Here is a 22,055-nt window from a genome sequence, read left to right as displayed (position 1 = left end):
ACGTCGCGTCGGCCCGAGGCACTCTCGCGAGAAGAGCCGTGAATGCCGGAAAAATGGCGGTTCCCAGTCCCGGGGACTTGAAGGCCCCGCCGGCTACGAGCGCGGCTAAGTCCGACGAGGAGATGGTGCTGCCGGGATTTCCGGACGCGGACAGCTTCGTGAAGGTGAGTTCGCGGGGCCTCGGGGACGCCGTGAGCCTCCAGCGGCGGGCCGGAAGCAGGCCCGGGCCCTCTGGGCGGCCGCACGCGGAGCCCCGGGCGGGGATCGAGGGGCCGCTGCCCGCTCCAAGCAGTCTCTCACTTCACCCTCCGGGGATGGGGCCTCGCACGCGGACACTAAAGGTAGCCCCGCTTTCCAGTGCGTTCATTCTCCTAATTGAGCCCATGCAGCCCTGAGTGTGGAGCGCCCCCTCCACAGTGGGAAGGGCTTTCTTGTCACGCCGATGCCCCAGCCTTCGCGAGCTCGCCCCCGCCCGGGCCTGAGCCACCCAACCAACTCTCCCGAGGGGCTCGGCTGCTTTATGTTGCCTTCCTACATCCTCGCCTCCCGCGGCCAAGATAGTTTTTAGTGCCTCTTCTCACTCCTGAGGTCCAGTCCTACATAATCCCAAAACCTGGGTTTAAAGTCACCTGTGCAAGCTGTCACTGAGTCTCCCTCCTCTAGGTACCATAGAATATGTATCAATGCCTCCTCGAAAGAACACAGAGAGGGTTCGTTTAGTTATTTGTATAATGCTGCTTAAATATGAACAAACATAAAACTATTTTAAACGCCTTATGCATAGCTCTTATAAAATCATGAAACTAAAATAATTTTTAAATTAGCACTACAAATTCTCAAAAACTACACTCACATACCTACTTTATTGTTAGCAGATGCTATTATTAACTTATTTATTTGGCTTTGGTAGTTCCTGGACCACTAGCCATGGTCCTGATTGGGTGTGTTCATGCTTATAAGCTACCAGGTCTACCCCACCATAACTCAGATTCCTTTCTCTCTTCTTTTTCTTGGAAAACTTTTATTACGCAACTCACAGTGAAGGCATTTGGCCTTCACATGACCAACTATCTTTTTTATCTAGGACAACCACTTCAGGTTTTTTTCTCATTACCCCACAACAATTAAAACAGAGGACTACTTGGCACTAACTGAACCATAAACGTAAGTCCAGTTGTGGGCAGTAGCCATTATCAATTGGTCATCCAAAGGATCTAGAATATTCTTATATTGTTTTTAGATGCTCATCCAAATGAAAACACAAAACTTAATTCCTGTAGGAAACTCATGGATCTGAATTTGAGTAGTAATAGTAATAATAGCACTTCTGTGCCAGCAGCTATCCTAAGTGATTTTATTAGCTCATTTAATCCTTTCAACAACTCTATGGTGTTGGCACTTAAATAATGCCGATTTTTCAGAGGAGGAAACTGAGGTCCAAATAAATGAAATAATTTGCCCGAGATCACAGTTAATAGGTAGCCGAGCCACGATTCAAACCCAGGCCAGTTAGAATATTACTCATACGTGTATTTGTTCTTCCTCTCCCCACTCTCCCAAGAATGTAAGCTCTAGAACTTAGTTTTGTGTTCACCATTGTACCCTGAGGACCTGGGGTAAAATCAGCACTAAGTGAATATTTGTGGGATTGGATATCTTCATCATCGAGCACAATGTGTTACTATATATAATAGGTGTTGAAAAAAAAATGAGTTGCTGAGTGAATGGGGATCCATGTTTAAAACGTGCTTGGTTTTCTGGTTTTTGACAGTTTGCTCTTGGATCGGTGGTAGCAGTCACCAAAGCATCTGGGGGCCTACCACAGTTTGGCGATGAGTATGATTTTTACCGAAGTTTTCCTGGCTTTCAGGCATTTTGTGAAACACAGGGAGACAGGTTGCTTCAGTGGTAAGTGCTATATACTGTTTTCTTCTGTTGAAAGAAATGAATATAAAAAAGGAGGTAATTTTTCCTGAAATGTGTTTTTTCTGAACATAATTTTCAGAGCTATGGAAATGTAAAAATAAGACAGTGGATTTTGATTAGGGAAACTTGGTAAATTTTGAGTTTAACTTTTAAAATATCTTGACTTTTGCACCTACAGACAATGAATCTTTTTGAATTAATGTAGGACTTGAAAACCTAGATCCAAGATTCTCTCACAACTTGCGGAGCCACAAGTATTAGCCTTCTAATAAATGTATTAGGACAGACAGTACACAAACACTGATTTTTGTTTAGCTGTTCCATGACAGAATTAGGGAATGTTTTCGATTTCGTGTTAACACAGTGAATGCAGAGTACATTATTTATATAGTATTATATATCCTTTTAGAATTTAAAGGGAGCTTTGAGTAATTTCTTCCACCCCTTCAATTAACAACAGGTGAGTCTTAGCGAGATATAGCGGATTGCCCAAGGCCACACAGCGTGTTTCACTTTAAGGGTGCAAGTTCTATTCATTTGATCAAAAAGTACTGGGAATAATCCGAGCGAGGCCTCTCGCGCTTTCTCCCCGATTATAAACAAGTGCACACACTAACCTTGGTTTTCCTGTCCTTAGCATGAGTAGGGTAATGCAGTACCATGGGTGTCGAAGCAACATTAAGGACCGAAGTAAAGTGACTGAGTTGGAGGACAAGTTTGATTTACTTGTTGACACCAATGATGTTATTCTGGAAAGAGTGGTCAGTATTTCTCCTTACTCCCTTCTTTTTTTTTTCTTTTTTTGATTACTTTGTAGAAGAGTTTAATCGAGCCAATCTGACGACATATGACAGGGAGCAAGATCTCAGTTGCTCTGCAGAAGTACAGCTTTGCAGCTTCTTCACCTTACTCTTAAGATAACTAACAAACGAGAAGCTTTTGTATTCTTAAAATATGAAAAGGAACCCAGGCACCTTAGGAAATGGAAAGGAAGTTTCGCATTTCTTGCCTGTAACATATTCCTTTCTTTGATAGTTGGCTTCCTTTTCCCCAAAATAACACTTGTCTTCAAATATATCACTTCAAAATATCACCGGAAGCCGATTTTTAAAGTGCCTTAGAAGTCTTTCCAGATTTGCGACTCCTATTTGCACTCTATAGAGAAGAGGCTTCTGGATACAGAGCCCCACCAAAATTTAGTCTGTTTTTAATGTTAGTCACAACGTGCTAAACACCCCAGCTCGCGTGTTTGGAAGGATACGTGGGTCATTTGATCTAGCTTACTGTCTGTTTAGGGCTCGTTCTACAGCAGAACATTATTTGCAGAAATATACTGAGATCGTCCACGACAAAGCTAATAGTCAACCATATGACGGTCCTGCAGATATTTAAATCATCCTCTCCTGTCCCGTGGAGTCTCCTCTTCCATAGTCTGAATGCCCACAGATCTTTCAGTGGTTTCTCATATTTTATGATTTCAAGTCCTGGCATGCTACCGTTTGTCACCTGGGTACACTTGTGTTAGTGGTGCCCAAGCTGATACTCCACGTCTGCTTCTACAGTACAAAGTAGATCAGGACACCCTTCATTCCCATTCTGAATACCATCCTTCTACATTTAATATATGCACTCTAGAGTCTTTGTAAATTATTTTGGTGATCCACATCACACTACTAAATCAGTTTTGAATTTTCAGCCCAATTTATAACTGTAAAGAGAATTAAATAAGTGTTACTGCCCTGTCTTGGAGCAGATAATGCTTTAATTATTCACTTTTATATGTATATAGTCTCACATACAATTCTCTGAATGTATTTCTTAGAAATTTTAGATAATTAACTGTTAACCCTGAAAGAAAGATATACTGAGCTAATGTTAATATCTCTTCCACTTTTAGGGTATTTTACTGGATGAAGCATCAGGCGTGAATAAGAATCAGCAGCCTGTGCTCCCTGCAGGATTCCAGGTCCCCAAAACAATAGTGTCCAGCTGGAACCGGAAGGTGAGGGCTGCTTTTCAGATTCACTAGAGCTTCTCATGTCGGCCTTGCCCATTCTAAGTTGCATTTCTGTTCTAATTTTTTGGACACGGAACTGGCCAGGGCCTAACTCATTCTCCTAAGCAGACACAACCTAATTACACCGTCTTCTCTACTTTGTATGCCTCAGTCCCCCACATGCACATTCTTAAATGAGTGGCTCTTCGAATGCTCTCGTCTTCTTAGACGGCATAAATTGGAATTTATTTTTCTAATTCATAGAGTTGCTATGTTGTAAAGTATTTGTATTCATTGATCATAGGCAGGAGAATATAGCAAAAAAACAAAATCTGAAACTTTTCGGCTGCTTCATGCGAAAAACATCATCCGACCGCAGCTTAAATTCCGAGAGAAGATTGACAATTCCAACACGCCATTTCTTCCTAAAATCTTCGTCAAGCCCAATGCTCAGAAACCCCTCCCTCAGGGTAAGTAGGGCAAACTCTGCCTAACAAAAAACAAACAAAGGGGAAAAGGTCTCCTTCCCACCTTCCTTGCTTCAAAGGGAGCCAGTTAACCTCCATAAGTAGATAAGACGTGAATGTGTCTACGTCTTTTGTGATAGTGTTTTTGCCACTGTTTGGGTCTCCAGCTCTCTCTAAAGAAAGGCGAGAGCGCCCACAAGATCGTCCTGAGGACTTGGATGTCCCCCCTGCTCTGGCAGATTTCATCCATCAGCAGAGAACCCAGCAGGTGGAACAGGACATGTGAGTGCCTGTCTGAACTTTCTGCTGCTTGTCTTTATGCTACATTTTCACTGTTGTAAAACGTGTGAATGAAAACAAAGAATTGAGGCGATTTCTCCTCATCATAACACCCCCCGTTTGTGTTCGCAGAGGGCCTGCACAAACATCCTCTGCTGTAACCCTCAGTGCCTTCCTGAGAGGTCGCAGGGCTCTCCTCCCCGTTGTATAGGTGTCACAACAGAATTAGAGATGTTCACGTCCCATAGAACGAGACCTCGAAATCCAAGTTTTCTTAAAACTGTTCTTCCTCTATACCACTCTGCCTGTCTTGTTAGGGGGGTACTCAGTGAGGTCAGGCTCACTCCTACATTCAGTAAGGAAAAGGCATTTTTCACTAGCAGGATAAGCATTTTGTAAAAACTGCACTTAAAACAGACAAAAGGAGTTTGCCTTCAGTTTAAAGAAAAAAGGTGATGAAAGCTTTGTTAGTATTGCTCTTTTTCTCACATCTAGCCAGTTGTCTGAACAGTCCTTCAGCCCCGACTCTGTACTGTAAGCCACAGGCTGAGTGCTAAAGAACTAAAGGTAATGAGAGGCAGCCATGCCCTCAAGGAACCCATAGACTCAGGGTTTTTATACAAGCATATGATGGAGGAACAGAAGAAATACATTAATATATGACCATATCTGCCCCGTCCTCTCTCACTTGACGGATTTGTTATTTCAAACCACAAGGAATTATGTATTTCGTATTTTGGTATCATCTACAACACCACCCATATACTGTTTTGCAAATAAGTGCTCAAATTTTTATAAATGAGTAGAGATTTTTAATGGTCATACTTTCAGGGTCAGAAGTATCACCTGAATTTTTTGGCCTGAATTATCATTGAAATAATGATACTTTTATAGAAAGAAAATATTTTCACAAGGGTCTTTTCTCATTTGTTTTTACAAATTGGATGAAAGTAGTTTTTCCTTGAATCATGGAATGAATGCAAAAGATTTTTCTGTTTGTGTTATTTATGCAGGTTTGCACATCCATATCAGTATGAACTAGATCACTTTACTCCACCGGATTCAGCCCTTCAAAAGCCACAACCCCAGGTTAGTACCCGAACCCAGCATAGTTTATGGCTGTCATCTGAGCAGCCCAGGAAGAATCAAATAACTAGATTAGTTGACGGTCCTTTTGTCTTTCCTTAAAGACTTTAAAATAATAGGTTATAATTTTGAAACATTTCTCGGACTGATAATTCATTTTGTACTTTAGGATGATTCTCAATACTCCTCTCTTTTTCTACCTGTATTTTCATGGTCCAGTTATATAGACCTGTAGGAGAAACACCCTGCCATTTTGTATCGTCCCTGGATGAACTAGTGGAACTCAACGAAAAGCTCTTGAATTGTCAAGAATTTGCTGTGGACTTGGAGGTAACGTTGAGAGAGATTTTTACATTTTCTGTGAGTTCACCTACTCGAGAAGTATAAAATTAATACTCATTTAAATTATTTTTTGGTAAAAAATCATCTTATTGGGATGGCCGGTTAGCTCAGTTGGTTAGAGCGTGGTGCTCTTAACAACAAGTTTGCTGGTTTGATTCCCACGTGGGCCACTGTGAGCTGCGCCCTCCACAACTAGATTGAAACAACTACTTGATTTGGATGGAGCTCATGGGTCCTGGAAAAACACATTTAAATAAATAAAATGTTTTTAAAAAACATCATCTTACAACTTTGTTTTATAACTGACTGCAAAATCAGCAGAGGAAAGCCTCATAAAACATTTATCTCCTGTCCTCCCTTCTTCCTCCATGTTTCAGCACCACTCTTACAGGAGCTTCCTAGGGCTGACCTGCCTGATGCAGATTTCCACCCGAACAGAAGACTTCATCGTTGACACCCTGGAGCTCCGAAGTGACATGTACATCCTCAACGAGAGCTTCACAGACCCAGCTATTGTTAAGGTCAGCCTTTTTCAGCGCTTGCGTGCGAGTGCAAGATTTAACTGCTTTTCACTTGACTGTTTCATTGTTTCAACATAGACCCAATAAAGTGTTGAGAGACATCATTGTAATTTCCTACTCTAGAGTACCACATGCTAAACTGCTTTTGTTTCTGAATCCGTTCAAACAGCTAAGACTTAGCTCATTACCACCCAGAAGAAAACTGTTAAATCACTTTAATGACTTCTGCAACGAGCCGTGCCATCAAGATTGCTTGAACTTAATGACTCCCCTTGAAGCTCGTAGAGCTGCTTTCTTAGAATCATTGGCTGTTGGCAGACGTTAAGGGTGTGCAGTTCGGAGTGTAGAGGGCTGTGGCTCAAATTGAAAGAGGCATTTAAACCGAGCCTATCCTACTCTTTTCTTCTGGCTTCTCATCCCGGCGTTCTAATAATCTAGGGGCAGAGCGGCCTCCGACGTGTTGTACTGCACAGTTCTAATTTTGTTTTCAGGTCTTCCATGGTGCTGACTCAGACATAGAATGGCTACAAAAAGACTTCGGGTTGTATGTAGTGAACATGTTTGACACCCATCAGGCCGCACGCCTTCTCAATCTGGGCAGACACTCTCTCGATCATCTGCTCAAGCTCTACTGCAGTGTTGACTCAAACAAGCAGTACCAGCTGGCTGATTGGCGAATACGGTCAGTTCGCTCTTGGCGGGGGAAACGTGGGTGGCAGAAGGTGCGGGTGTTCGTTAACCTCATCCACGGAGACCTGTGTTCAGCTGATGATACTCTGACTCTTGCATTGTCGGGCTTTTCTCCAGCTGTTCGCAGTGGCGTAAGTGAAACTGGAAGTTTTACCATGTTTCCCCGAAAATAAGACCTAGCTGGACAATCAGCTCTAATGTGTCTTTTGGAGCAAAAATTAATAAAAGATCCGGTCTTATTTTACTATAATATAAGCCCTGGTCTTACATAATTTTTGCTCCAAAAGACGCATTAGACGCCTTAGAGCTGATGAGCCGGCCAGGTCTTATTTTCAGGGAAACACGGCAGCATCATAATGTGGAGTTGTGCTGGGCTGGTCCTGTTACACTGTGCTTCGTGGAACAGTGGTTGGAAGAGACGTGCCATGTCAGTACTCATCCACTCCCGTCTCTTGTTTGAAACTCCGTTCTCCCTAGTAGGGATGGTTGTGTGTGTATGAGATGCTCTCCCATAATTTGTGAGAACTCTCAGGTACATAGTTGATTTCGTCTTTTAAGAAGTGTGGACTATAGTATAAGATTATACTAGAGTCCCTCCCACTTTCTGGAACTCTTGCTCAGCTTGCTCATTTTCAGACGGCTCGCTGCCTCCCTAAGGTTGCAGCTGATACATGAAGAAGCCACTAAGCTCTTCTCCCATCCTGCCTGCCAGTATCTCTAAAGAAAGGCTTATAGAACTGTTGTATTGGCTGTGAGAGAATCTTTGCTATCAGGAGCCAAGCAAATCTTAGCGCCCATGGAGGTGACAAAGTAAATTGCTGCGCCTGGGGGGAGTTAGTGAAATCATTTTCTCTGTTGCAATTCTAGACCGCTGCCCGAGGAAATGCTCAACTATGCCCGAGATGACACCCATTACTTGCTTTACATTTATGATAAGCTGAGACTGGAATTGTGGGAGCGGGGCAATGGGCAGCCCAGTCAGCTGCAGGTGGTGTGGCAGCGCAGCCGGGACATCTGCCTCAAGGTAGTTCCGCGCCCGACACGCAAATCCGGACCCCTCCTCGTTCCTGATGAGGTCCCGGTCCTTCCCATTGCTCCTCACATTTGTGTAGAGAGCCAAATGTTTTGAAGAGCTCGGGGCTCAATTTTGATTCACGTTGATCTTGAGGATGCTGTACCATTTTGCAGAAATTCGTCAAACCTATCTTCACGGATGAGTCCTACCTGGAACTCTATAGAAAGCAAAAGAAGCACCTCAACACACAGCAGTTGACAGCCTTTCAGCTGCTTTTTGCCTGGAGAGATAAAACCGCTCGGAGGGAAGATGAAAGCTACGGGTAAGGGATTAGAGATGGTTTTACTGTTTCTCTTAGACCGAGCGGGGCCAGCCAGTAACAAGGAAACAAGGCACTTTTTTTTTTTTTTTTTTTTTTTTGCCCTAAAAGTGGTTTACATTTTCCCCTGGTTATAACATTTACTGGCTGAGTGTCATGTGCTCCCATTGTGTGTTTTGTTCCAGATACATACTGCCAAACCACATGATGCTGAAGATAGCTGAAGAGCTGCCTAAGTAAGTCTGAGAACTGATTAGCACATCCTGACTTTCTCAGGAGAGGAATTTTGTCCTCGAAAGCAAGCTTCTCTGATTGTTACTACCTCAAGGCTGGTTTTCTCAGGGAAGATTGGGGCGCTAAGGAAGTTCGCACAGGAATTCAGAATTTCTGCCCTCGGGCTGCCATGTGGGACCTCAAACTTCTGAACTGGAACCATTTCAGTGGTTATGTCTTTTATGGAGTCCGGCGTGAGTCCAAGCTTGCGGCATCAGCACCCACTTTTAAGAGAGGAACGTCTCAGATTCTCTCACCTTTACTTTCTTCCCAACGAAGGCACCTCAGCATTTTAAATGTTTTATGATGTTAATTGAAGTACAAGCACGGAGTCAAAATTCATAATCTGTGTTCACCCCGTTGCAGAAGCCATGGTACTTCTTTCCCGCTTTCCGCATTAGCAGGAGGCGGGTTGTAAGAGGAGTCTGCTCAGAGCCTGGTGCGGTGCAGTGCGTGCCTAGGCAGCTGGCCTGGGCTTCCCTGACTTGAGTATTTGCTTGTCTTCACCTTAGCTGTAGCTCTCCGGCTTTACCTGGCCGTCGGTCTTGTCCGGAAGCCTTTGCGGGCTGTTTTCCTAAGTGACAAGATCCCTGTGTTCTTACTTGTCTCCAGGGAGCCTCAGGGCATCATAGCTTGCTGTAACCCCGTACCGCCTCTGGTGCGGCAGCAGATCAATGAAATGCATCTTCTCATTCAGCAGGCTCGAGAGATGCCTCTGCTTAAGGTAAGCAGCTTTTCTGCTACAGCTTCCCACCTCAGCAGGCCTGCTCTGTCTGCCAGCACCTCCTCCTGTAGCCTCCTGTGCACGTGGCCTGGTCTCCATTCTAAAAAGAAACACCAAGGAAATATCAGGGCTCAGGAAATCCAGTGCGTGTGTCTGTTGATGATAGTCAAAAGCTAAAGCTTGTCTTCGTTTTATGACTTTATTTTTGATAATCCAACAGCAAGTGATGTCTGGTGCCTGGGCTGGTTCGCTGTTCAGAGACAGTTAACCTGGTGCGATACTATGGAGTGGGGATCTCAGGGCAGGGAGCTCATTTTGGAAGCCTGGCACTGGTCCAGATGTGAAGTAGTGCCCTGATGGGTGTGGTGGTCACAGAAATGGAAAGGAAAGGACGGATACAAGGAGCATCATCAGAAGAAAAGATTGACGGGACTTAATAACAGATGATGAAAATGGCTGCCGTTTCTTTTTGGGCACCAAGCTACGTGTTCTCTGAAAGGCAGGTGGATTTGGCGGTCATGGAGGTAGAGTCAAAGACAGCTCCAAATACAAAGCCTGGGTGACTGGGAAAATATGCACACCTTGGGTAGAAATGGGGAAATTAGGAAGAGCTAATTTTGTGAAGGAGATGCTAAAATTTAAACAAATGTAGGTGAAAGCAGGAAATCCAGCCAAAACTATGGCTGCGCGTGTCTCTGTGAGTGTGTGAGGTGTACCAGCGTGTGTCTGTGTGTCTGCTCTGTCAGTAGTGAGTGTTCACGCAGATGGCAGGTTGTGATTTGTGTTTTATCGGGACAGTTTTTAACATATTGCCTCTGGTATTATCAGTGTGGTAAACCGTGTTTGTAATTTTTCAAAAGATTATTGATGCAGGAAGACTTAAAATCAGCCCGCTTGAGGTGAAAAAAACTGAAAATAAACACACTTAACAATAATCTTCATGCTAAAATTTGTTTCTTAGCTCCAGTTTGTCCGAGTAAAGAAACACTAGTTACTAGAGAGAATCTTTTTTAAGCTCTTTGCAACCCTCTGTATTGTGCCTAGTCATGATAAAAGGTTTTATTCTTTGATTCAACAAATAATTACTGAGCACTCAGTAATTATAGTGCCAGTCACTGGATGGGATAAAGGGATGAAGGAAAATCTCTAGACTCTTGAAAAACAGTCTAGTGAAGGGAGACAGTCTGTGCTGAAAGAAAAAATAAAAAAAGTGTCCTCACGTTTAAGCAACTTTTCTCAAATTCTCTTTGTTTCTCTTCTTAGTCTGAAGTTGCAGCTGGAGTGAAGAAGAGTGGACCACTGCCCAATCCTGAGGTAGAGTGATGTATCTGTTGTCTCTTCTTTTGGGAAAATATCAGTCCAAGCCAGTGCAAAATAATTCTCCCTGTCAGGCTAACACCAAACACTGCAGGCGAAAAGGCTTCTGCGTGCTTGCAAGTTTTTCACTGTGGACTGTCGGTTTCTTTTTGATGCAGAGATTGGAGAATGTTCTCTTTGGACCTCATGACTGCTCCCACGCCCCTTCCGATGGCTATCCTGTCACCCCAACCAACGGTAATGTCGAGGTCCCTGGAATCCTGGAGAGGCTGGGAAAGGGCCTGGTACGCAATCCAGTAGGCCTTGAGCGTGCTGACGTGTGTCCCCCTAGGGCCTGTGCCAGCACAGAAACAGGCAAGCCTCTTCTGTGACGGGAGACAAAAGGAAGAGGAGGAGGCCCTGCTGGGTACCCAGTGCCTTATCGCTACTGCCGTCATCACGTTATTTAACGTGAGTACTGTAGACCTGCAGGTTTCGTGGGTTTTTATGCCTGCAGGGTCGCATCTGCCTTTGAGACTAAAGCCCAAAGTAAAACCCAGCAGCAGTGAGGATAGGCGTGGAGACAGATGGGCAGGGTGGTTTGCTACTCTGGACGAGGGGGTCCGTGAGAGGTGGGGGGAGGATTCTCTGAGCTCTGTGTGAGGAAACCTAAAGGGGAGGGTTGGCATCTTGATACTCACTAATACCTGGCAGGGAGGAGGGCCTGGGCTGCGGGCCACCCAGGCAGGACGTTTCCCACACAGCCGCCTGATGCCCGGAAGGGCTGGAGGGCGTTGTCTGATGGACTGTAGAGTGTGCGCTGTTGTACCTGCCTGACCAATGCCATCCCGTCCAGGGGTGCTCTGAACACAAAAGAGAAAACTTGGAAAAGTGTTTCTCTACACTGTGCTTCATTAGAGGAAGTGAAGAGCAGGATATGCAGGCACTAGTAAGTGGGTACAAACTCACTTCCCCTTCCAAAAGGACACTGAGTCATGCTAGGTAGTGACTCCGTTCAGTCTAGAGCCCCAGAGTGGCCAACTGTGGCCTGGCTATGTTCCCGGAATATGCGATGGGTTGTGACAGAGCTTTACCCCAGTCTATCCTACCCAGCAGGCCTCTGAGAAACGTGTGCATGGCGTTCTAGTGGAGGCAGAAATGAACGGTTCTTGAACTTCAGGTTCTTTGCAAAAGGAAGACCAAGGTGCATTTGTTGGCCAGGATGCATGAATACTGGAATGACCAGGGAGGAAAGGCAAATACAGACGCAAGTCGGAAGGAATACTGCAACGGTAGATGTGCTAGAAAGGAAACATCAGTTTCTAGAAAGGAGAAACCAAGAAAGAAGCAATACCGTCGACTCTCATAGAGACAAGTATCAGGCTTAGCAAATGTTAGGTGACAGAAAGCTGGGTGGTTTGGTAGGTTACAGGACTACAGTTCACAGCCAAGCCATCATGCTGGAACGCAGAGCCAGAGCCAGGAAGGTGAAGTGCCACCTGCAAAGCGTACTTCCTGGGAGTTAGCTTTCTTTTTCACTTAATTACATCAAGTTAGCTTGGGTCTTGCTTCAGGAGTTGGTGAGGAAAGAAATCTGGGAGCTCTAGCTGACCACAGAGGTAGTGAGCCGTCGAGGCGGTGAGGTGCTAAGATGTGAGCATGCACTTTCGGAGGGAACATGGGAGGCCCACTTAGTCTAAAAGAGGCTGGCGTCTCCTGTGCTCTGCATGGCGACACGTTTAATGAATGAACCCAGTTGAAAGCAACATTCTGTTGCATCATTTCATTGATTACCCATAAAGGTTTATAATTGTAAATTTCAGGTGAGGATCGGGTTACGACCTCAAGTTCTAGAGCCAGAGAGACCCGGGTTTAAATCCTTGTTCTGCCCGTTAGCTGTCAGGCTCTGGAAGACTTTTTAACCTCTCCGAGCCTCGGTTTCTCACCTGTCAGATGATGAGAATAACGCCGCCTGCCTCTGAGGCTGTAAGGACAGAGGGAGACTCATTGATTCACTAAATATGTGTTAAATGCCCTGCAGTGTGCTATTGTAGGCTATTCTAGCTCCTTGTACATGGGAGACGCTTAAAAACATTAGCCATGATTATTGTTCTCTTGCTTGCATCTTAATGTCAGAAAACGATTACAATTACAAATGGTCATTTTCTGTTTCTGCAGGAACCTAGTGCTGAGGAAAATGGAAAGGGTCCATTAACAGTTGCACAGAAAAAAGCCCAAAACATAATGGAGTCCTTTGAAAATCCATTTAGGATGGTAAGTAACAGCTGTGTATGTTAGGGCTGCCAGGTATGCAGAGATCTCTGCAGCCCAAAGGTGTTTTTGCCTGGAAAAGGAGCCAGGGGTCTTTGGAGAGCATACAGTATGTGTCAGTTGTCCCTGGTGACCAGGTTGGGAGATGAGGTCTCCCGAGATGAAACCAGCAAGAAACCCCCCTCTGAGAGTCACTGGTGTCTGGGTCCAGATTCCATTTCTTCCAGCATTTAATGTGACTATTTCTGTTTCTCTAGTTTCTGCCTTCACTAGAACACCACGCTCACATTTCTCAGGCAGCAAAGTTTGATCCGTCATCGAAAATCTATGAAGTAAGTAGATTTGTCATCCTTTCTAAGTGACTTTCTAAGAAAAAGGGTCTTCATAATTATTAGAACCAGGTTTCTGTCTTAAACAAGTCCATCTGTGAACCCCTGAAAATGAATGCAAAAATTCAACGCTCTATATATAAGCTTTGTTTCTAGAAAGAGGGGCCAGAACTTGAAACTCATTCTTGAAAGCATTTGGGAACCTTTTAAGAAACAGGTTTTGGGTTTTGTTTTTCTTTTAATTGTGCCTTAATGTACGTGTAGTAAAGTACACAGATAGTAAGTGTACAGCTTCCTGCATTTTTACATGTGAATATTTAAGGCTCTTACAGGTGACAGCTTAAATTTTAAAACACTCTGTTTTATATTGTTCGGTTTGTTTTTAACAGCATTATGAATAAGAATAAGAAAACACCTTCCCTGGATCCCCATGAGATGTTCCTGGGAGCCAGCGTGTTAATTGTCTGTTAAAAGCCTGCCTCCTCCCTGCAGGAAGTACCTGCTCTGATCAGATGGGTGGCCTGGCTCCCTCTGCCCTTTCATTAGGCAGCAAGAATCAGGCCCAAACCCTGATGGGCCTCAGCCCTGTTGCTGGTGATTAGCTTATGGTTTTTAGAAATGGGGAGTCAGGTGGAGGTTTTGCCTTCCCTCCTCCATCCCCCACTGGTTGTAGCACAGCCAGTCACCATATATCCCTTACCTACCGTGCTTTCCTTTAATACCACCTGGCTGTGCTCTAATGCCACAGGTAAATGTGGTGCCATCACGCACACCAGACTTGCAGAAGTCCTGCCTGGAATCCCAGCTCCACCATTTACTAACCATGTCCCCGCGGACGAGTTACTTAGTTGTCTGAGCCTGTTTCCTGTCTCTAAAGTGGGGTGAGGAGACCTTTGTCCCAGGATTCTAGAAGGGATTGTATGACATGATGGATATGAAAACATCGGCCCAGTGCCTCCGGGAACACAGTTGTATTTTTCCTTCCTAAGAAGTATTTTATAAATAAAACCAGCATGAGATTTTATTTTTTGTGTCATCAGATTTGGAATTTATGACTTAGAACGTGTGTAGTTACTAGGTTAGCATGTCCTGCGCCAGCTCATTAGAACAATATGGGACGGCCGGTTAGCTCAGTTGGTTAGAGCGTGGTGCTGATTACACCAAGGTTGCTCCCCACATGGGCCACTGTGAGCTGCGCCCTCCTGCAAAACATAAAATAAAATAAAATAAAGCATTCCTAGGTGGCTGAGTTTCGGAGTTTTTTTGTTTTGTTTTTTTGTTTTCATTATAGATCAGCAACCGTTGGAAGCTGGCAAGCCAGGTACAGGTACTAAAAGAAACTAAAGAAAGTGCCAAGAAGAAGGCAGCTGAGCAAACAGGTAGCATTCACTTCCTTGTCAACTCAACCAGTCAAGTGTGTTTGTTAAAGAATAGCCCTGATACATCATTCTGTTTATTCAGCCATTTAGCAGAGTGCCAGATACAGCAGTGAGCAAAACAGACGTAGCTCCTCCCTGGCAGCTGCCCTGCTCCTGAGGGGCAGTGGGCAGTAAACGACTAAATGTTTGTCCTGTCAGATGGCCGTAGGCGTTACGCAGAGAGAGGGCAGGAAGTGCTGGGGGCGGGTGGGCACCAGAGTATGTGAAGATTCTTTTTACATGGTGGTTAGAGAAGGCAGTTGCTAGTCAGCGGGACTCGGAACAGATGACAGCATCCAGAGGAAGAGTGTTCCCGGTGGTGGCCCGCTGGGCATGTTCACAGGGTGGCAAGGAGGCCAGTGTGTGAAGCCGAGGGGGCACGGAGGAGGCAGGAGGTGAGAAAGGAGAGCAGCAGCGGGAGGTTTCCAGGTGAGTTGGGCAGCCTCAGAGGGCTGTGAGCAGTTCACACTTCACAATGGTCACTGGCTGCTGCATCGAGAGTAGAGCATGGAGGGCAGGGGGGGAGCGTGGCTAGGAGACACGGCGGTGATGCAGGTGAGAGGGGACGTGGCTTGGACCGTGGGGTAGCAGAGGAGGTGTTGGAAGGTGTCAGAACTGGATGTACCCCGTAGTAAAGCCAACAGCATTTGATGATGAGTCAGACGCGGTGTGTGTGTGAGAAAAAGGAAGGAGCTGTGGGTGCAAGAAGGTTTTGTCCTGAGGAACTAGAAAAGTGGGGTTGCCATCATGATAAAGACTACAGAGGGAGCAGTGTGAAGCAGAAGAGATGTTGGTTCGGGGCCTTGATATGTTGTCGGTGAAATTGCTATTAAATGTCCTCAGAGGTGTCAGATAGGCCATTGGATGGGTTTGGGTTCTTGGCAGAGGAAGGGTACGGGTTGTCCGATTGAGAGTGAGGCAGTCATCCTTCAGAGACCGGGCGGGGTGGGGAGGGGTGACGGAAACCCCAAAGGAGGCTTACGAGCAGGGAGGGTGTCCTCAACCAGTAACCACAGCGGACAGGTTGGTGAGGTGAGGATGGAGCCTTGGCCGCTGCAGTCAGAACTCCATTGCCAGTTCTCTCTCTTGCAGCTGCCCGGGACCAGGCCAACGAAGAGTTCAAAGCAACAGCGGAACAGGCCATGTCTGTCCGACAGCAGGCTGCTGTACGTGCTGGCTTTTCTGCTTGTCCTTTGGGGAAACGAGATGCCCTGGTCATTGTCAGGATGTTCCTCAAATATCAGGAGGGCTTACCCTGTGGTTCAAATTAGATGCTTTTGTCTTTCCAGTTCATTTTGGCTTGTCAGCTAGTGCCTGCCTCATTTTCCCTCAAAAAACTTTGTAGTGTAATTCCTCTTAGATGATTTCTTCCACTGTTTTTATGGTAAATATACCATACCATCTGGCTAGCAGCAGACAAGGTATTGAAGCCTGTTGTGTGCCCTACTCTGCCCTAGTAAATGCCCTCCTCCCCAACCCCCCCGCAAGTACACACACGAGAGTGCTCACCCTGCCTTTCTTCAATGGCCTGATGTCATTCTCCAGCTACCCTGTTTCCCTGAAAATAAGACCTAGCCGGACCATCAGCTCTAATGCGTCTTTTGGAGCAAAAATTAATATAAGATCAGTGTTATATTATTAATTATATCATATTAAAGACTGGGTCTTAAAGTAAAATAAGACCGGGTCTTATATTAATTTTTGCTCCAAAAGACGCATTAGAGCTGATGGTCCGGCCAGGTCTTATTTTCAGGGAAACAGTAGGAACTTGTGCTACCTGGCACTAGCCCCACCGCAGACTCCCAGCCAGGACCCCTCTCCCCATCACTGAATCGAATTTTATAGCACAGTGGGCAGCTGAAGCCCTAGCAGTGCGCTCACACCGAAAGTACGCAGGATTATCTCCTCTCATACTTCCATGCTTCCTTCCTATGGGTGTGTTCCATCTACAGCTCGAAAACGCTGCCAAGAAGAGAGAGCGAACAACAAGTGACCCAAAGACCGCAGAACAGAAACAAGAGAAGAAACGACTCAAAATTTCCAAGAAGCCAAAAGACCCAGATCTTCCAGAAAACAATTTTACCCCTTATGACTACAGCAAATCGGATTTCAAGGCTTTTGCTGGTGAGGCGAGATCTGGGGCCCAAAAGGAATGTCTGGCCATGTTAGATGGAAGGAGCGTGTAAAGAAAGAGCTCCACTCAGGTGCAGATACAGTCCTGCCCAAGACATGGCACTAACCAAAAATCCAGAGGAACAGCGGTGACCAGACAGAAACGCACTGCCCGTCACCACCCCCTGCGGCCGCTGGGCTAACTTGTACCCGCCGCTGTAGGGGCGTAGCAAGACGGCATCCATTCTAAAGTGGCCCCATCTTTCCTCACAATAGCTTATGCCCAGAAGCACATACTCTCCCAGACAGACTCTCCGACTCTCTCTCTCTTTCTCGCTCGCTCGCTCTCCCTCCCTCCCTCCCTCTCTCCTTCCCTCCCTCTCTCTCTCCCTCTCTCTCTCATCTTCTGAGAATAGATCTGTGAGAAATGAGCCTGGTATTCGGGCTGCCCTTAGCTACTGGGAACGTGATGAGGGAGTCTATAGCGGCCATAAATCCCTCATCATAACCGCGGTAACACTGACAGCCCTCGCTTCCTGGATACTATGCGCCCAGTCCAGTAATGAGCCTGCGTGTGTACTAACTCATTTACGTGATCACTGGTGTCTCTCTTCTCTTTTCAGGAAACAGCAAATCCAAACCTTCTTCCCAGTTTGATCCAAATAAGCAGACCCCATCTGGCAAGGTAAGAAGCGTCCTTGAGAATTCTAGCTTGTGCGTGGTGCTTAGTTTTTACCTCTTCCATTGTAGGAACACAGGTTCATCCAGGAATCGTCTTCCATTGCATATCTTTTCCCTCACCTCATTTCTTCCCAAGTACAGACAATACCCATCAACTATTCCAGGAATAAAAAAAGATTTTTTGAAGAGACTATAAAAGCTGGCATGGGGTTTTTAAAGGGTGTTTTTCTGTGTTTGCTCCCATGGGAATTGTAGCCACAGGCCAAAAACTCTCCTTTGGTGCCAGCACAGGCCTGCGTTTGCCCCGTGTGGGTGTTGGTGCCTGTCAGCCAAACGGGGCTAAAAGTTTGGCATTGGAACATGAGGCCTGTGTGGAGCCCCCAGTTCCTTTAGTAGCTCCTCCTAACAGCCTCACCTTCAGAAACATCCCGAAATGTCCAGTGGCGAGAAAACCAAAGTTACACCAGTGGTTCTGGAGTCTGGGAGGGGCCATCTGAGCTCAGGTGTGTTTTCTTGTATATCTTACCTTCTGTGCTTCTTTATCTTTTCAGAAATGCCTTGCAGCCAAAAAAATGAAACAGTCAATGGGAAACAAAAGCATGTCCTTTCCAACGGGAAAGTCAGACAGGTATGTGGTAGAGGCCATGGCTCCAGCTTCTGCTCAGAGGTCTCAACTGGGAAGGCTCAGAGAGCCTCTCATGACCAAACCCTCCCTTTGACAGGAAAACTGAGATGGGGGAGGCGAGGGTTGCGGGATGCCACATATAAGTCATAGTCACTGCACCCAGGACCCAAATTCCAGTCCTTCTTAGCTCTATTATCCGTGCAGTTTCCTGAAGTCACCCCACAGCAAATGGGTGTTAAGTTTTCCTAGGTGAGCCTGTTTCTGGGGAAGGAGAAAAAAATCAGTGAGCAAATGTGGGTTGTCTCTGTTGGAGAATATTTTAGCTCAAAGCATGAAACCCTCATCCTTAGAGCAGACCCTGAAGTCAGAGGACTCGCTCTAGGGTGTGACGTGATGAAGAAGGAACCTGCCTTTAGGTCTTGGTCAGCTCAGCCAACCGCCGCTGGGCCTTTGAGCACTGCCCCAGCCGACGCCCTTGTCTCTTGTTGGGGGGACAGGTTGGGGTGGGGGGCATTGCTGCTCTGCTCAGTTCTCCAGGCCCCCAGAATGAACCCCTCTCCCTCAGTTCTGCATCATTAAGATTTGCAATATTTTATATGCAGGCTGAGAGCAAACATCCAGCCAAACTGGAAGAAGTAACTTTTGTTTTCATACTGTCTCTGCAGAGGTTTCAGGCACAATTGGCCCAAGAGATAGTGTTGGAAGAGACCCTTGGGATCCCCCATGGACTGGAAGCACCAAACGGTGGTGCTGGTTTTGTACAGACTCATTTTTAAACGATTAAAAACAATTCTTACTGGAAGAAAGCTAGTTCCTGACTATTCTTTTGCTGCCACCACAGCGCTGGCAGGAGAGGGCAGCTCCCATCCTGTTGCGATCTCCATCTTCAGCTGTCTGTGGGTAAGTGTGCCCTCGGAGGCTACTGTGATTCCCAAGGAAATCCAGAAGCACCCCCAAGGAGGAATGTGGGAGATACCCCGTGACTCAGGAAAGGACAGTTTCTATAAAGCAGCAAGCGCCGTGCTTGTGACTCCGTCAGATGGGCTCATGGGCCATGTTACTTCCTGCACATGCTCCAGATCTGTGGAGGAGGCCAGGTGGTAGAATGCCGTCCAGACGAGGAGTGGTAGGGCGCTTTAGAGCCAGCCAAGGCTCCTGGAGGGCCTGGTCTCCTGCCTGTGCCTCTCTCTCTCTCCCTCTCTCCCTCTCTCCCTCTCTCCCTCTCTCCCTCTCTCCCTCTCTCCCTCTCTCCCTCTCTCCCTCGTTCCCTCTCTCCCTCTCTCCCTCTCCCCCTCTCCTCTCTCATTTTCTTTTTCAACTTTGTTTTTTCCCCAATTACAAAAGTCACAACATGTTCATTATAGGAAATGAGGGGAACAGAAATGCAAAGAAAAAATTACATCATCTGTAATCTTACCACATGGAGGTAACTTCTAACATTTCGGTGTAGAGGCTTTTTACTGTGTGTGTGTGTGTGTGTGTGTGTGTGTAATTTATAAGCTTGGATTTCTGTTTCTCATTTTTCACCTTGAAAGACTTTTTCTCATTCTAAAATTGATTTTAATTAAGTAGCACTATTAAACATTTAGGTTTTCATTGTTCCTTTCTTAATAACGCTGCATTGAACTTCTTGTATGAATTTGTGGTTCAATTTCTGGTTATTTCTTTAGAATGCCACTTGATTTTCATCCTGAGATGGGCTATTAAATCAAGAAAACAAAATATTAACCATGACTTTTGTCTTCACAAATACTTAAACAAAGACTCTATTTTCTTAGAAATTTTTCCCACGAGTTAATGAGAGGGCTGACTGTGCCATCCCCTGTGGGGCCACCAGGCCAAGCCAGACATCACCACCGCAGGCGAGCAACCCGCGGAACAGCACAGCGAACAGTCCTGCCCCAGAATGCCCGGGCTCGGTCCTACTTAGGACTAGAATGGACAGAAATGCCAGACTATCGATGGCTTAGCAAGATAGATGTTTTCTCTCTCCTTCTTCTGTAAATATAGTCAGTCTAGAACTAGTGGCAACTCGCAGTCCTGACTCTGGCTTCCATCTTACTGCTCTACCATCCTAAACTCGACCACAGGGCTTCCACGTTGTGGGCAAGTGACTGCCCTCATTCCAGTCAGCTGGAAGGAAGGGAGGAAACAGAACCCAGGCTCCCTTTAAAAGTATACTATTTCCACTTCCCATTGGCCAGAACTTAGTCACGTGGCCACAGCAAAGGATACTGGGAAAGGCATTTCAGTGCCCATGTACCCAGGTAAAAATCCAGAGTTTGGAAAGAACAGACATTGAAGCACAACGGGCAGTCAGCCCAAATTATTTGTTAGTGCGATGGCCCAAAGAGGCTTCATGAAAGGTACATTGGGTTGAACCTTGAAGAGTAAAGGAAGAAGTCCAGAGAACCTTGTAGTCAGTGCCACTCAAAGTGAGGGCCCCTGGCAGACCCGCAGGGAGCAGACCTGCCCAGTCAGAGTCAGGTGGGTCCAGAGACCAGGTCTGAACAAGCTCTCCAGATGGCTCGTAGGCTTAAGTCGAGAACCACCGTTGTCAGCAAGGCAGCGTGCCCCAGACCGTGCTTGGTGAGCCGCGGTGGGCCTCCTGCTGGGCAGAGGGGAGAACGAGGAGGACAGTGTATTACGTTTCTCGTAGAGGTGAAACGATGCCTTGTCCTTTATTTGGAAATTTTCCTCACAGTGTTGTCTTTGTAGCAAGGTTTGGGTTTTTTAAAAAGATGGGGGCCCCAGACGATAGGAGTTGAGGTCTTTTTTTTTAACTTTTATTTATTTTAAGTGTTTTCCCAGGACCCATCAGCTCCAAGTCAAGTAGTTGTTTCAATCTAGTTGTGGAGGGCGCAGCTCACAGCGCCCATGTGGGAATCGAACTGGCAGTCCTGGTGTTAAGAGCATCACACTCTAACCAACTGAGCTAACCAGCCGCCCCGGAGTTGAGGTCTTCTTAAGTGTCCTTTCTTGCAAAACAAAATTGGCAACCCGATGTCAGTCCCCAGATGAGTTTTTGAAATTTTCCTGGCCCGTAAAACCCTAAAGCCCAGAACTGAGCTATGGAATGGAGACGAGGGGTATGGGGAGAAGAGCTAGAATTCATTTCATTGGAGCTGCATGTGGTGGGGAGAGCGCTTGGGGGGGCGTGGTCGGTGGGGAACAGCTCAGTGGCTCTGAACTGTGGAGGCCGGACTGGGCGTGCGCTCTGGAAAGAGGGATCTGGCAGGGCCTCTGTGGCTGGAGGTGGAGGGAATTGAGGAGCGGAAGGGCTCTTTGCCCAGGGAGGTGCACTGCTGTCTGTGTTGCCGAAGGCAGCTTGCCGTGAGCGTTTTCCACCAAGTAACACCACGAAATGGCCACGTTCATCCCACTCGTGACCACAGCTGTCTGCCTGGCTGAACACAATGCTTGAAAAATGACTCTCAAGTGCTTAATTGCCGAAACGTCTCCAGTGACCAGAGACATACAAACCCTGTGGCAGCCCCATTTAAACCATTGCCTTGGACAGTAACCATTCGCCGCTCTCTCGCTGCTCCCCCTTTTATAATCTACTTTAGGAGGTTGGGGTAGTCAACCCGCTAGACAGTAATGCTTTACAACTGAGTTCTAAATGCACATTGGTCTGAACTTGGGGAGACATTTTATGCTCTACCGTAGTTTTCTCCAGCTGGAT

At 46.2% G+C, this 22,055-nt stretch overlaps 1 protein-coding gene across 2 annotated transcripts; it reads left to right on the top strand.

The window, feature by feature from the left end:
* The first annotated feature begins 6 nt into the window (after nucleotides 1–6).
* EXOSC10 (exosome component 10) lies at nucleotides 7–20,098 on the top strand. Of its 2 annotated transcripts, XM_033115470.1 has the most exons (25): nucleotides 7–164; nucleotides 1,772–1,908; nucleotides 2,564–2,687; nucleotides 3,824–3,928; nucleotides 4,227–4,392; nucleotides 4,557–4,671; nucleotides 5,682–5,757; nucleotides 5,974–6,084; nucleotides 6,474–6,617; nucleotides 7,109–7,299; nucleotides 8,175–8,331; nucleotides 8,496–8,644; nucleotides 8,827–8,877; nucleotides 9,527–9,638; nucleotides 10,902–10,952; nucleotides 11,114–11,192; nucleotides 11,287–11,405; nucleotides 13,113–13,208; nucleotides 13,463–13,537; nucleotides 14,826–14,913; nucleotides 16,045–16,118; nucleotides 16,905–17,076; nucleotides 17,688–17,749; nucleotides 18,297–18,373; nucleotides 19,036–20,098. In XM_033115470.1, the coding sequence occupies exons 1-25, from the start codon at nucleotides 54–56 to the stop codon at nucleotides 19,064–19,066; spliced, it is 2,673 nt and encodes an 890-aa protein (XP_032971361.1). In that variant the 5' UTR covers nucleotides 7–53; the 3' UTR covers nucleotides 19,067–20,098. The 2 variants fall into 2 exon arrangements, with proteins under 2 accessions (XP_032971361.1, XP_032971362.1); XM_033115471.1 differs by lacking the exons at nucleotides 14,826–14,913; nucleotides 16,045–16,118; nucleotides 16,905–17,076; ... (1 more) ...; nucleotides 18,297–18,373; nucleotides 19,036–20,098 and adding an exon at nucleotides 13,924–14,590.
* The last annotated feature ends 1,957 nt before the right edge of the window (nucleotides 20,099–22,055 follow it).

Source organism: Rhinolophus ferrumequinum, chromosome 9, assembly GCF_004115265.2.
Source record: "Rhinolophus ferrumequinum isolate MPI-CBG mRhiFer1 chromosome 9, mRhiFer1_v1.p, whole genome shotgun sequence".
Classification (NCBI taxonomy): Eukaryota; Metazoa; Chordata; class Mammalia; order Chiroptera; family Rhinolophidae; genus Rhinolophus; species Rhinolophus ferrumequinum.
Note: the sequence above shows the minus strand (reverse complement) of the source record. Positions and strands in the feature narration are given on the sequence as shown.

What these genes read in the sequence shown, in the direction of transcription:
- EXOSC10 (XM_033115470.1), top strand. Translation starts at nt 54, where the DNA reads ATGGCGGTTCCCAGTCCCGGGGACTTGAAGGCCCCGCCGGCTACGAGC. An exon ending in CAGCAGGTGGAACAGGACAT is followed by an intron (nt 4,672 to 5,681) that starts GTGAGTGCCTGT and finishes TTATTTATGCAG; the next exon opens with GTTTGCACATCCATATCAGT. An exon ending in CCAACGGGAAAGTCAGACAG is followed by an intron (nt 18,374 to 19,035) that starts GTATGTGGTAGA and finishes CTGTCTCTGCAG; the next exon opens with AGGTTTCAGGCACAATTGGC.